This window comes from Scylla paramamosain, chromosome 23 (genome assembly GCF_035594125.1).
Source record: "Scylla paramamosain isolate STU-SP2022 chromosome 23, ASM3559412v1, whole genome shotgun sequence".
Classification (NCBI taxonomy): domain Eukaryota; kingdom Metazoa; phylum Arthropoda; class Malacostraca; order Decapoda; family Portunidae; genus Scylla; species Scylla paramamosain.
In genome coordinates, this window is record NC_087173.1 from 20090223 (window position 1) to 20104126 (window position 13904).

At 45.9% G+C, this 13904-nt stretch overlaps 1 protein-coding gene across 1 annotated transcript in view; it reads left to right on the top strand.

The window, feature by feature from the left end:
• LOC135112363 (uncharacterized) overlaps positions 1–10175 on the top strand; it is a 28833-nt gene extending 18658 nt beyond the window's left edge. The window contains exons 9-12 of the mRNA XM_064026753.1: positions 3023–3200; positions 5000–5186; positions 5446–5583; positions 9018–10175. Coding sequence (XP_063882823.1) covers positions 3023–3200; positions 5000–5186; positions 5446–5583; positions 9018–10042 — 1528 coding nt within the window. The 3' untranslated portion in view covers positions 10043–10175. The remainder of the gene's footprint in view (positions 1–3022; positions 3201–4999; positions 5187–5445; positions 5584–9017) is intronic.
• Positions 10176–13904: the final 3729 nt, after the last annotated feature.

Below are 13904 nucleotides of genomic sequence, written 5' to 3' on the forward strand. Positions count from 1 at the left end.
TAGTTATTTCGGTGCTACTTTGTCTTGTTATCTACAAGGAAAAATATCTACACCGTACTTTGTCTTGTTACCTACAAGGAAAAAGTAATCTACAGAGTACAAATTTTATTTTGGAAATATATATAACATCGAGAAATTGTAATTAAAATATTTTAAAAAATTTATTTTTATTCGTATTCTAGCGATGAACAGCACGTACAGTGAGTACATCGGCTAAAAATTCTAAAGGTCAGGAACTTCTTTTCTCATCATCTGCCAGCAGAAGTAGTCTCGGTGCGACTGAAATGCTCTTTGATTGATGCCTCACATTTTTTTTCAACATACGAATCTTCGCATCAAGCTCGGATCTTTCAGATCCTTGTGTATGTGCTTCAATGTTAGGATCGACGTAATATTGCCGATGATCTACGGAAAAATGGCGAAATTTGAGTTGGTTTGAATTGGAGTAAGCTGGCCAGTCGTCGGAATGGACTATTGAGCCTTCAGCGACTTCTCTCTGAATAATTGATTGAAGTGTCTCACGGTCTCTTCTTTGAACTTCAGCACCTTGAACAGACACTCCACTCATGCTTCAGACTCTCTAACCAGACACTTTCTCTCGAAACCAGGACAGTGTTTTCCTTGTCCTTGATAAGTATAACTTGTCTTGGTGTAGATCACAATATAAAGTGCAGATCGCATACCAAAGTAGATTCATAACACGTAGATTGCAATATGAAATGTTGATTACATGCCAAAGTAGATTCATAACACGTAGATCGCAATATCAAGTGTAGATTGCATGCCAAAGTAGATTCATGACACGTAGATCGCAATATGAAGTGTAGATTGCCTGCCAAAGTAGATTCAAAACACGTAGATCGCAATATCAAGTGTAGATTGCATGCCAAAGTAGATTCATAACACGTAGATCGCAATATGAAGTGTAGATTGCATGCCAAAGTAGATTCATGACACGTAGAGAACACGCCAAAGCAGCACCGTTATTTCTTTACGTGGTTATCTCTGTCTGGTTATTCCCTCACCTTGTCATGTTCATACTTGGTTATTTCTTTACCTGTTTATCTATTTACCTGGCTATGTATGTCTTCACCTGGTTACTTTTTGGTTGTACTGTACAGGGGAAGGTGCACTGTTGTTGTTGTTGTTGTTGTTATTGTTGTTGTTGTTTATGATGATGTTTTTTTCTATGATTATCATTATCACCGTCATCATTATCATTATCATCAACGTTCTCCTACTACTACTACTACTACTACTACTACTACTACTACTACTATTACTACTACAACTATTACTACCATCTTTCACTCCATTTCTTTACATGCTCCTTTTTAACAACTTTTTTCTGTCTCTCTTATCTCTTTTCCTTCCTCACTCCCCTCTTCCTTACGTCACTTTTACTCCAACACTTCCTGATTAACCTCCTTCCCTTCTCTTTCTCCCTCTGTCTTTCCTTCCTCACTCCTCCATCTTCCCTCACTCATACGCTCTCTCCCCCTCTCTGTTTTTTCCTCTTTCCCAATCTCAGTTATATTTCTCCCCTCTTCTCTCTCTCTCTCTCTCTCTCTCTCTCTCTCCTCTCTCTCTCTCTCTCTCTCTCTCTCTCCTCTCTCTCTCTCTCTCTCTCTCTCTCTCTCCCTCCTCTCTCTTTCCTCATTAATTAGTTTTTTTTTATCTCCCTTAATTCCTCTCCCTCCCTCCATCACTCTCCTCCTTGTCTTTCTTTTCCTCCCCCAGCTTACATTCCTTCTCTCCCTCCTTCTTCATTTATAGTTTTGGACCCAAAGTATCTTAGATAAACAAAAGAACATCTAGTACTCTTATTTTGTCGCTTCTCTCTTACTCTATCTTCGTGTTTTCTTCCTCTGCTTCTATTTTTGTGTTCAAGTATCGTTGTTCTTGTATTTCCCGGGAAGGTGTTACTGTTTTCCTGGTTTTTCACGCAAAGAACTGTGTCATGTATGTTTCTTCCTCATGTGAGTTTGATATCAAGGTTGTTGCATCTATTGTACCACGTAACTTCTTATCTCTCTCTCTCTCTCTCTCCTCTCTCTCTCTCTCTCTCTCTCTCTCTCTCTCCTCTCTCTCTCTCTCTCTCTCTCTCTCTCTCTGGTTGTCTGTTGCTGTTTTGTTGTAAAGAATTGTGTCATATATTCATCTTCCTCATTCTTTTCTCTCTCTTAAATGTTTGATATCGTTGCTTTCTGTCTGGTTTACTTCAATTTTACTCTACCGCAGTTCATTATTATTATTATTATTATTATTATTATTATTATTAGTAGTAGTAGTAGTAGTAGTAGTAGTATTAGTATTATTATTATACGATCCTATGTTTCTCTCTTCCTCGAGAAATCAGTCCTCTACTTACTTACCTTCCCTTTCAAATGATATATAATTCCTTTCTATCTAATGCACGAGTAGCTCACGTTTTCTATTTCCTCCACCACCGTACTGCATATCTGCTGCTCAATTCTCCGTTGCTCTCTTTCTCGGAAGAATTACGTATAACATACATTACCTCTCTCACACATACGAACACACACACAAAACCTTCTACCCTGCAAAACTCAACCACCAGCGCACACACACACACACACACACACACACACACACACACACACACCACACACACACACACACAGACACACACACACACACACACACACACACACACACACACACACACACACACACACACACACACATACACACACACACACACACACACACACACACACACACACACACACACACACACACACACCACACACACACACACACACAAACCAACACTAACCACACACACGCACACTCACACTCATCAACATTAACACACACACACACACACACACACACACACACACACACACACACACACACACACACACACACACACACACACACACACACACACACAAACCAACACTAACACACACACCCTCACACTCATCAACATAACACACACACACACACACACACACACACACACACTAACACACATAGTCTCCGTTCCTCGCAGCGCCCTCCACACCAACCTGACGCTGGGCTCCTCGTGGCTGAGTGACATGGGCGAGGCGGCGCGGCGGCGGGGCCTTAACATTCAGTATTGCATGGCCCTCGTCCGCCAGCTCCTGCACTCCCTCGACCTGCCCGCCGTCACGCAGATCAGAGTGAGCGACGACTACATACTGCACCCGGTGAGTTGTGATGGTGCTGGTGCTGGTGGTGTTGGTGGGTAACACTTCCTGCGATTTCCTGTGATGTTTCCTATTTACTAACCATTTTGAGGTCTTTCTTCTTGCTTTATAGTTATCTCTGAGTATTATACAGGCTAAAAGTTGCTGAATCTATTACTTTAATTTTGCCTTAATATGTCTCATCGGGGCAAACGAGACTCATTTCCCCTGCATTCCTCCATTAAATGTCCTCGCTGACGCCTCTCCATCACTCCTCTCCTGGTGGCAATCTTAGCAGCTCACCACCACGCGTCAGTCTTTCATGAAACGCTTTGCCCTCTCACCGCTACTATTTTCGAGGGCTACAGAGATGACAAGCCGGGTTCTCAAGAATTCTTCTCCTGTTAATAATGTAGAAATCTTGTTAATGTGTCCTTAGAACCATAAAAAAAAAAAGTCTTTGAAAACCCATGTCATTTTAACTAGAGCCCTTTTGAAAACAGTGGAGGTGCGGCGCAAGAGTGTTTCAGGACACGCCCCCGAAAGTTACCTTCGATTTCAGTGATCCAAATCCTATTCACCTCGCTATTTACATTTACCATTCCTCCGATAAGGACCAGCAATATCCCCACTTCAGACTTAAATGAATATGCTTTGGGTCCAAACGTGAGGAGGAAAAGAAAGACAAGGAGGAGAGTGATGGAGGGAGGGAGAGGAATTAAGGGAGATAAAAAAAGTGAATTTTTTTTTTTTATCATATTTGCCTTTCAGTATCTTCAAGTTAACGTGCAGTAACTTATCTTATAGTGTCAAAAATAACGATGAATCTTTCTTTCAAGCATAGTAATTCTTTAGAGAACCAAATAGCTACTTACTCCTCCCTCTTACCTCTTCTCTGTTTGCTTCTCCCGCCAGTCTCTTTCTTATATTAACGTGAAGTGACTTAAATTGTGAAGCTCAACCATGAATGTTTCTCTCACAAACATCTTAATTCTTTAGAAAATTAAATAGTTGCATGTTGTTGTGTTTTTCTTTCTTTTCCACATTTACCTGTCTTGTCCCACTCTTCCACAAGCTAACGCGCTGTAACTTACCTCAAGGCGCGTAGCTCAACCATTAATCTTCCACAAACATGTCAATTCTTTATGGAACCAAACAGTTACTCCTCCCTTCCACCTTTACCATATTTACCTTTCCCGTCACTCCCTTTCTCAAGTTAGCGCACTGTAACTTACCTTAAAGTATGAAGCTCAACCATGAATCTTTCTCTTACAAACATTATAATTCTTTACAGAACCAAATGGATACTCTTTTTCTTTTTTCCTGTACCCTATTTACCTTTCCCGTCACTCTCTTCCTTAAGTTAACGAGCAGGTAACTTGCCTTAAGGTGTGAAGCTCAGCCGTGAATCTTTCTCTCACAAACAAGTTATTTTCTTTTTTTTCTTTTACAGAACCAAATGATTATTCCTCCCTTCCTTCCACCTTTACCCTGTTTACCTTTCCCGTCACTCTCTTCCCTAAGCTAACGTGCAAACTTAACCATGAATCTATCAAGTGAAACTTTTTAATTCTTTAGCGAACCAAATACTTACTCCTCCCTTCCACTTTCACCCTATTCTCGTGCCTTTCCCGTCACTCTTTCCTCGAGTTAACGCGCAATAACTTACCTTAAAGTGAGAAGCTGGTCCCTCAAAATTCCTCTTCTTCAGTGAGGCAAATATTTACTCCTCCTTTAACTCTTGCCCTTTACCCTATCTGCCTTTTTCGTCGCTATCATCTTCCCTCGCCGACCAACGCCCTTTCCTTTAACTCCTGCAGGACCAGTGGCGCATCGGGGTGACGTCCCTGCTGGCCCACGCCCTCGCGCTGCGGCCCTACAAGGATGTGTTCTGGTCCTCGCAGGAAAACATCAACGTGGTGTTCGCGGACTGTGAGGTGGTGACGCCAGATGTGGACCAACCCTGGCGACTGTGGCACCTGTACAGCGGCCGCGCCAATGTGTCAGGTACTGCTGGGCTGGGCTTGGTCGGGTGGGTGTTTAGTTGGTCTGTTAGTTGAAGATTTGGGTGAGTGAATTATTTTGGTAAGTTAGTTTATGTAATTATATCTTTATTTATTAATTTATTTATCTATCTATTTATATATTTATCTCATTACTTAGCTTATTAACTAGTTAGCTGCTGGACTGGTTAGTTATTTAGTTTACCACACTACTACTACTACTACTACTACTACCACCACCACCACCACCGTCCCCTCCCCAGCCTCCGGGAAGCCGTGCGTGGCGTGGCAGGACATCGGGTGGGACGACCGGTACTACGGCGTCGGCTTGGACCTGAACTTGTGCCGCAACCCCGAGAACCTGAGAGACGGGGCCTTCTGCTTCACCCGCGCCTCCCTGGGTCAGTGTGGTGGGGCGCTCTTCCTTTGGTGGCGGGTTGCTCTTCCTTCTGCGTCCTATAGTCTGAAACACTTCTCCGCTTCATTGCTTTCCAAAGGCTGTAGTTGAAGTGACACGGGTTTTAAGGGTGTTTTCTAGTTTCTAGTGACTGATTCACAAGATTTTTGTTATTAAAAGGAGAAATATTCATTACTTTTAAAACGCTTTAGTTGATGTGATATGGGTTTTTAATTATGTTTTTATGGTTCTAACGAGAGATTATTAAGATTTCCACGTGTTTAATAGGATAAACACTGTTGAAAACCTGGCTAATCATCTCAGTGCCCCTTCAAAACAATGGTGGTGAAGTTGTCCTCCTCCTATGGTTTTGTTTATTTTTGTGGTTGTTGTTGTTGTTGTTGTTGTTGTTGTTGTTGTCTTACTGTTTTCTAACTGCTACTGGTGCTGTTGTTGCTACTACTACTACTACTACTACTACTACTACTGTTCTAATGCTGCTACTACTACTACTACTACTACTACTGTTACTACTACTACTACTACTACTACTGCTACTACTACTACTACTACTACTACTACTACTACTACTACTACTACTACTACTACTACTACTATCACCACCACCACCAAGCGTCCTTCATTTAGTGTTGTGTTACGTTTTTCTTTCTGTAGCTTTATCCTCCTCCTCCTCCTCCTCCTCCTCCTCCTCCTCCTCCTCCTCCTCCTCCTCCTCCTCCTCCTGCTGCTGCTCCTGTTCTTCCTCCCCCTCCTCGTAACCGCATCCTCTTGATCCTAATAACCGCAAAAAACTGCTCCCCAAGTATAAGATTCTCTTGTTTTTTCTCTCTTTTTTTTTTAATGAATGTGTTGGTGGAAGTTTTTCTTTGGCGATGTGTTGTCAGTGTGTGTGTGTGTGTGTGTGTGTGTGTGTGTGTGTGTGTGTGTGTGTGTATAGATATTTCTCTGTGCCTCTTTCAGTTGTGTTGCGTTGGTGTGTGTTGCTCTCTCTCTCTCTCTCTCTCTCTCTCTCTCTCTCTCTCTCTCTCTCTCTCTCTCTCTCTCTCTCTCTCTCTCTCTCTCTCTCTCTTTTTCTCTCTGTCTGTCATTTTATAATCCTCTTTGTCCCTGTGTGTTCCTCTGTATTCCTCCTTGTCCGTCTGTATCTCTTTTTTATCCCTCAGCATTTATTCTCTGCAACTTTCTGTCACGTTCTTTCTCTGTCTATCCCTTTATCTCTCTTGTTCCTCTCCGTCACTCTTCCCTTTCTTTCCCACTTTGTCTGTCTGTATTTCTTTGCTCGTACATCTTTTTCTGTCCTTCTCTACTTCTCTTTATTCATTTCTTCCTCTTCCTCCTCTCTACCACTCTCTTTTTTCTCTTCATCAGTCTCTTCTCTATCTCTATCTATCATTGTCTCATTCCCTCTCTGTCTCTCAGTCACTCTCTGTCTCTCCCTCTCTGTCTCTCTCTGTTTCTCTGTCACTTTCCCTACCTCTCATATTCCTTCTATTCCTTTCTGTCACTCTCATATCCTTTCTGTCTCTCTTCCGCAGTCCCTCTCTCTCTTTCTACCTCATTCCCTTCCTCTCTGTCTCTCACTCTTTCTCTCTCTGTCCCTGCCAAAGATCAGCCGAGGCGAGTGGTCACATGAAGGAGCCTCAGAACCAGAAAAATTATTACGTTTTTCTTACCCTTTGTTGATGCCACGCGAAAATAAATTTAACCCGGCCAGAATCAATGATACGTCAGCAGTACCCTTTGAAATCAGTATTGCAGCTTGTGTGTGTGTGTGTGTGTGTGCAGGGAAGCGAAACCTTTACTGTGGTTGTCTCCCTTATGTCTCCTCTCCTCCAATGAAGTGTAAGAGGTAATTGTGTTATATAATTCACTTGCTGTTTTGTCTTTAGTGGGTTTTAATGTAGTTTGATGTCTTTGTTTTACACTCAACTGTCACCCTCTTCTACACTGAACATCCTCGGTCTGTCCTTTACTAATATTCTAAAACTGAAACTTCACATCTCATCTTTAACTTACATCTTATCTCTAGCTAAAACAGTTTCTATGAAGTTAGGTGTTCTGAGTCGTCTCCGTCAGATTTTCTCACTCCCTTATCTTTCGGAAGTGTGTTCTACATTGATTAGTTATTATTTATTTTCGTACTTTTAACTTGTGGCATCTCATTCACTTGTGGTTTCGTCTTAAATAATTTTTTTATGTATTTTTTATCCTTTTTGTCTTGTGTAGTTTTTAAGTTTCGTGTGTTTTGTCTCTTAATTGTGTTGTAGTCTTTATTGTTTAGTTTAACGTTATTACTACTTTTTTTTCTTCTTACTCTTTTAGTTTGTGTCATCTCATTCAAGTGTTCCTTTGTCTTAGGTAGCTTTTATATTTGGTGTCTCTTGTCTTGTCTCCATTATCATCTTTTATTCTTGCAGCTTGATTCTTTTATATATAAGAACGTATGAAAACAAAGAAAACTACAAGAAATCATCATACCTACACGTGCCATTCCCTTTATAAAACATGTCTACCTATTTCCTCTTATCATACCCATCCATAAAATGTGTCTAATTCATTAAAGCTCCCTATTGACTCAACGCTAAACAATTTGAAGTCCATTCCATTCATCTACCATTCTGTTTAAAGATAATTTTTTTCCTGTTATTTATTCTTTTTTTTATCTACCTTCATCAAAATAGAACCCAATATTTCTAGTCTTTGTTCATCTTTTTTTCTTTTATAATGTAGTTTGATACTTTGACTTATGACCTCGATGTTGCGGTGCCATTAATTCTTCGACTGCTACGGCGTGTGCTTAAGTGTATTGCGTTGTTGTGGTGAAAGTGCACGTAGGTAGGGCGTGAAAGGCACCAGCGGCAGTGAAGCGAGGGGGTGACAGAGTAAGCCAGACCTTCTGCTGCCTGGACTTGCGTTTTCATTCTGCAAAATCGTGGAACTGTTCAGATTAAAAGGTGTCTTGCTATTAGTGGTGGTCAAAAGATTTAGTGTTTCATGTGTTTGTCTATTTGTTCGTTCATTCGTCTCTCAACTAGTCAGTCAATCAGTCAGTCAATTAGTCGATTAATTTATCTAGCTATCCATCTGTGTATGCCTCTCTCTCTCTCTCTCTCTCTCTCTCTCTCTCTCTCTCTCTCTCTCTCTCTCTCTCTCTCTCTGTATGTGTGTGTGTGTGTGTGTGTGTGTGTGTGTGTGTGTGTGTATCTTTTTACCTATCTTTCTCTGTCTGTCATTCTCTTTGTCTGTTTATTTATCTGTCCATCTGTCTAGCTATCTGTGTACCTATCTACCAATTCATTCATCTATCCATTCATCAGTCAGTAAATCAACCTATCCATCTATCTACCTACCCATCCATGACTCACATATATAGTAAACAACACATGGCACACCTCCACTCCCTCCCGTCACTCCCAGACATGCCGGAGGAGTCCTGGGAGTGGGAGTACTGTGAAGTGCCGCGATGCGAGGTGGACTGCTACACCCTGAGCGGCGCGCTGTACCTGGGCAGCCAGAACGTGACGCAGAGCGGGCGGGCGTGCGTGGACTGGGGCGGTGAGCACGGCATTGACGGGGCGGTGTGTCGCAACCCTGACAACGACGTGGCTCCGTGGTGCTACGTGACGGAGGGACACACGGAGCGGGACTACTGCGATAACAAGTGTCCGGAGGCGAAGGAGTTGAACCCGTCACTCCAAGCAGCTGTTTCTACGCTGTCCGCTGGTCCTTTTGCGGTTGGCGATAAAGCAGAGGCGCTGAATGTCGACTTGATCATGAAGTCTTGTAATGCTGACGGGCGGCTGCTCCACCCGTCCAAGCCTCTCACGGTTGTTGATGGGTATTTCTTCTCCCCTGATTACCGTGAAGTGTGGAGCGCCTTTAGTCAAGTACAGTCTTATTTGTTCGGGATCATTTTCCTAGCGGAGGTGGACAAAGCGCTGACAATGACGCCTTCTGAGCTGAATCTCGTCGAAGCTTTCACAACAACTACCCTGGTCTTCAGTAACTACCCACAGGACCTCGCCTACAGGAGGGTCGTGTCCCCTGAGGAAGCGTTGGACCTGCCCTCTTGCGGCGGCTACCTAAACTTCTGTCTCCTGTACACGGCGCCGCTCATACAGACAGACACTGGGGATCTGTATATCCTTGGGGAGTTGGAGAAGTGGGTACCCGTGTCTTCTGATAGGATTACGGACATTGTAACCACCACCACCACTACCATCACCACCACCACCACATCCTTCTCCTCCTCCTCCTCCTCCTCCTCCTCCTCCTTCTCCTTCTCCTCTGTGACCTTGTCGGTGCGAGGCGTCCAAGGAGAGAAAGTGACCTTATCCTTCAGCGGTGCCAGTGACTTCAGTGTGACCTGCAGCTTCCAGGAGGGCGGCGTGATGACCCTGGACGTCGCCGCCAGGACCTGCATCCCCTCCACACCCTCCTGAGTCCCGCTTCCTTCTGTACCGTCAATACTTCAAGACCTTTCTGCCGGAGTTGCTGTAGTGGCACTAAATGAATATATAGATAGATAAATAAGCAAGTCAGAATAAATAAATAAAAAAATGCGAAAGTGAAAAATAAGACATAGTTGTTAGCCTTCTTAATATTGATTTTACGTATTTATGGTCTTATTTGAACGGAATGTTTTAGTTGTGATTCAGTTTTTATTCAGGATGTTTTGTTAAAGAATATTACTTTGTAGAAAAAAAATTGCCAAGTTTTTCGTAAACACATTTTTTTGTCAAACTACTACTAATAATAGTGGCAAAAACACGGATAAAAAATAAAGTAAAATAAAATAAATAAATAAAGAAAGAAAGAAAAAGAAAGAAAGAAAAAAATTTAGATGGGTTTGGTTTGGTTAGGTTAGGCTTGGTTAGAGTAGGTTAGGTTACGTTGGGTTAGGTTAGGTTAGGTTTAGTTGGGTCAGGTTAGGTTAGGTTAGGTTAGGTTTAGTTAGGTCAGGTTAGGTTAGGTTTGGTTAGGCTTGGTTAGATTAGGTTTGGCTAGGTTAGGTTAGGTTAGGTTAGGTTTGGTTAGGTTAGGTTAGGTTAGGTTTGGTTAGGTTAGGTTAGGTTAGGTTAGGTTAGGTTTGGTTAGGTTAGGTTTGGTTAGGTTAGGTTAGGTTAGGTTAGGTTAGGTTAGGTTAGGTTTGGTTAGGTTAGGTTAGGTTAGGTTAGGTTAGGTTAGGTTTGGTTAGGTTAGGTTTGGTTAGGTTAGGTTAGGTTAGATTAAGTTAGGTTAGGTTAGGTGGGGTGTATTTAGGAGTCTTGCATACTTATACAGAATTGCCAAAGCTCTGAATTATTGTTGTCATAGAGTGCTTTTCCTTTTCTCTCCTTTTATTTATTAATCTATTCGTTATTACGCTTGTCATATTATTACTGTCATAGATTGCTTCTTCCTCCCTCTTCTCATTCTCTCTCTCTCTCTCTCTCTCTCTCTCTCTCTCTCTCTCTCTCTCTCTCTCTCTCTCTCTCTCTCTCTCTCTGTCCATGACTTACGTATTTTTTTTTCTTTTCTTCGCTATTTCCTCTTTCCCATTCCATTTCTCTCGCTCTATATATATCTTTGGTTCCTTCCTCTCCTTCTTTTTTTCTCTCCTTCACTTACTCTCTTTCTGTCTTCATTTCTCTTATTCTTTTCCATTCCCGTTTCTTTTCACACATCTCTCTCTCTCTCTCTCTCTCTCTCTCTCTCTCTCTCTCTCTCTCTCTCTCTCTCTCTCTCTCTCTCTCTCTCTCTCTCTCTCTCTCTCGTTCGTTCGTTCGTACCAAAAAGGAAAAAGCGAAAATGATATGATACGCCTTCTACTTCTTCTTCTCCTACTACAGGACATACAGACAGACATACACACACATACACACACACAAACAGCAGGAGGTGGCGGCGACAGGAGCAGTGAGAAAGGAGAGGTGGTGGAGAGGATAAACTAACCAGAAATGGGAAATGGGAAGAAATAAATTACATGGATGCTGTGAAAACCCGTGTCATCAACCCCCCAACCTCCCCCACCCTCTCCCTCTCTCTCTCTCTCTCTCTCTCTGGTCATTGCGCATCTCCATCACGCAAACACTGGAAGCTGAATCACGCCGAATATTTTGCCTTGGTGACGAGCAATGGGCTGTCTCCGTGTTGGCAAGGCTGCCAGGCACTCCCGCACGTACCCACGGCGCCCTGAGTACTGCTGGGTTGTGCGGCGGGGGCGTGGTGTGGGTAGCTCGGGCGAGGCACTAATTTCCCGGGTGCCACGGCGGCGGGCGAGGGGTGGCCGTCACGTGAGGCGAGGCATTTGTTGATGTTGTAGATGTCGCTGGTGTGGTCATTGGTTCGCTTCCTGCTCTTCGGTTCTCGGTATTTTGAGCAGTTGTTCGTTGCTTCGTGGCAAAGTGGTGTGGCTGGGTGAGTGGTTGGATGGATGGATGGATTGCTGGTTGACTGACTGGCTGACTGAGTGGCTGGCTGTCTGGCTGGCTTACTGGTTGACTGGTTGGCTGTCTGTCTGTCTGTCTGGCTGGCTGGCTGGCTGGCTGGCTGGCTGAGTGGCTAGCTGGGTGACTGGCTGGGTGGGGGACTGGCTGGGAGGGAGACTGGATGAATGGCTGGCTGTCTGGCTGTCTTGCTTGTTGGCTAGCTGGCTGGCTAGCTGGCTGGCTGGGTGGCCGGCTGGCTGGATGGCTGGCTGGCTGCCTGCCTGCCTGCCTGCCTGGCTAGCTGGCTGGCTGGCCGGATGGCTGACTGGCTGAGTGGTTGGCTGGTTGGCTGGCTGGCTGGCCTGCTCAGTGGTTGCCTGGGTGGCTGGCTGGCTGGCTGGCTGTCTGAGTGGCTGGTTGGCTGGCTGGCTGGCTGGCTGGCTTGTTGCCTTCCTACCTGCCTGCCTGCCTGCCTGCCTGGTCAGCTGGTTGGCTGGCTGGCTGACTGAGTGGCTAGCTGGCTGGCTGGCTGGCTGGCTGGCTGAGTGGCTGAGTGCCTGGCTGGCTGGCTGGATGGATGGATGGATGGATGGCTGAGTGCCTAGCTGGCTGGCTGGCTAGCTGGCTGGCTGGCTGGCTGAGTGGCTGGCTGGCTGGCTGGCTGGCTGGCTGGCTGGCTGGCTGGCTGGCTGGCTAGCTGGCTGGCTGGCTGGCTGAGTGGCTGGCTGGCTGGCTGGCTGGCTGGCTGGCTGGCTAGCTAGCTGGCTGGCTGGCTGAGTGGCTGGCTGGCTGGCTGGCTGGCTGGCTGGCTGGCTGGCTGAGTGGCTGGCTGGCTGGCTGGCTGGCTGGCTGGCTAGCTGGCTGGCTGGCTGGCTGAGTGGCTGGCTGGCTGGCTGGCTGAGTGGCTGGCTGGCTGGCTGGCTGGCTGGCTGGCTGGCTAGCTAGCTGGCTGGCTGGCTGAGTGGCTGGCTGGCTGGCTGGCTGGCTGGCTGGCTGAGTGGCTGGCTGGCTGGCTGGCTGGCTGGCTGGCTAGCTGGCTGGCTGGCTGGCTGAGTGGCTGGCTGGCTGGCTGGCTGAGTGGCTGGCTGGCTGGCTGGCTGGCTGGCTGGCTGGCTGGCTAGCTGGCTGGCTGGCTGGCTGAGTGGCTGGCTGGCTGGCTGGCTGAGTGGCTGGCTGGCTGGCTGGCTGAGTGGCTGGCTGGCTGGCTTTCTGAGTGGTTGGCTGGCTGGCTGGCTGGCTGGCTGGCTAGCTGGCTGGCTGGCTGGCTGAGTGGCTGGCTGGCTGGCTGGCTGAGTGGCTGGCTGGCTGGCTGGCTGAGTGGTTGGCTGGCTGGCTGGCTGGCTGGCTGGCTAGCTGGCTGGCTGGCTGGCTGAGTGGCTGGCTGGCTGGCTGGCTGAGTGGCTGGCTGGCTGGCTGGCTGAGTGGTTGGCTGGCTGGCTGGCTGGCTGGCTGGCTGAGTGGTTGGCTGGCTGGCTGGCTGGCTGGCTGAGTGGCTGGCTGGCTGGCTGGCTGAGTGGCTGGCTGGCTGGCTGGCTGAGTGGCTGGCTGGCTGGCTGGCTGAGTGGTTGGCTGGCTGGCTGGCTGGGTCATTGTTGTTGTCTTCTCTGCAACAAAGCCTCTTATTCCGCGCACAGACAGAGGAGCCTTGTGTCTTACCAGTGCTGGCTGCTGCTGCTGCTGCTGCTGCTGCTGCTGCTGCTGCCACTGCTTGTCATGGCTGCAACACAAGGGACGTGTAAAAAAAATGGAAAAAAGTGCCGCCAGAATAAGCAACGTGTGTTTGGTTTAATGTGCGGCAGCCGGGCAGGGATTAGCCTAATAAGACACTCTATCTCTTCTTTCCCTTTCTCCTTGCTTTATTATCACCACTTATTCCCCAAGTGCTTCCCATCGC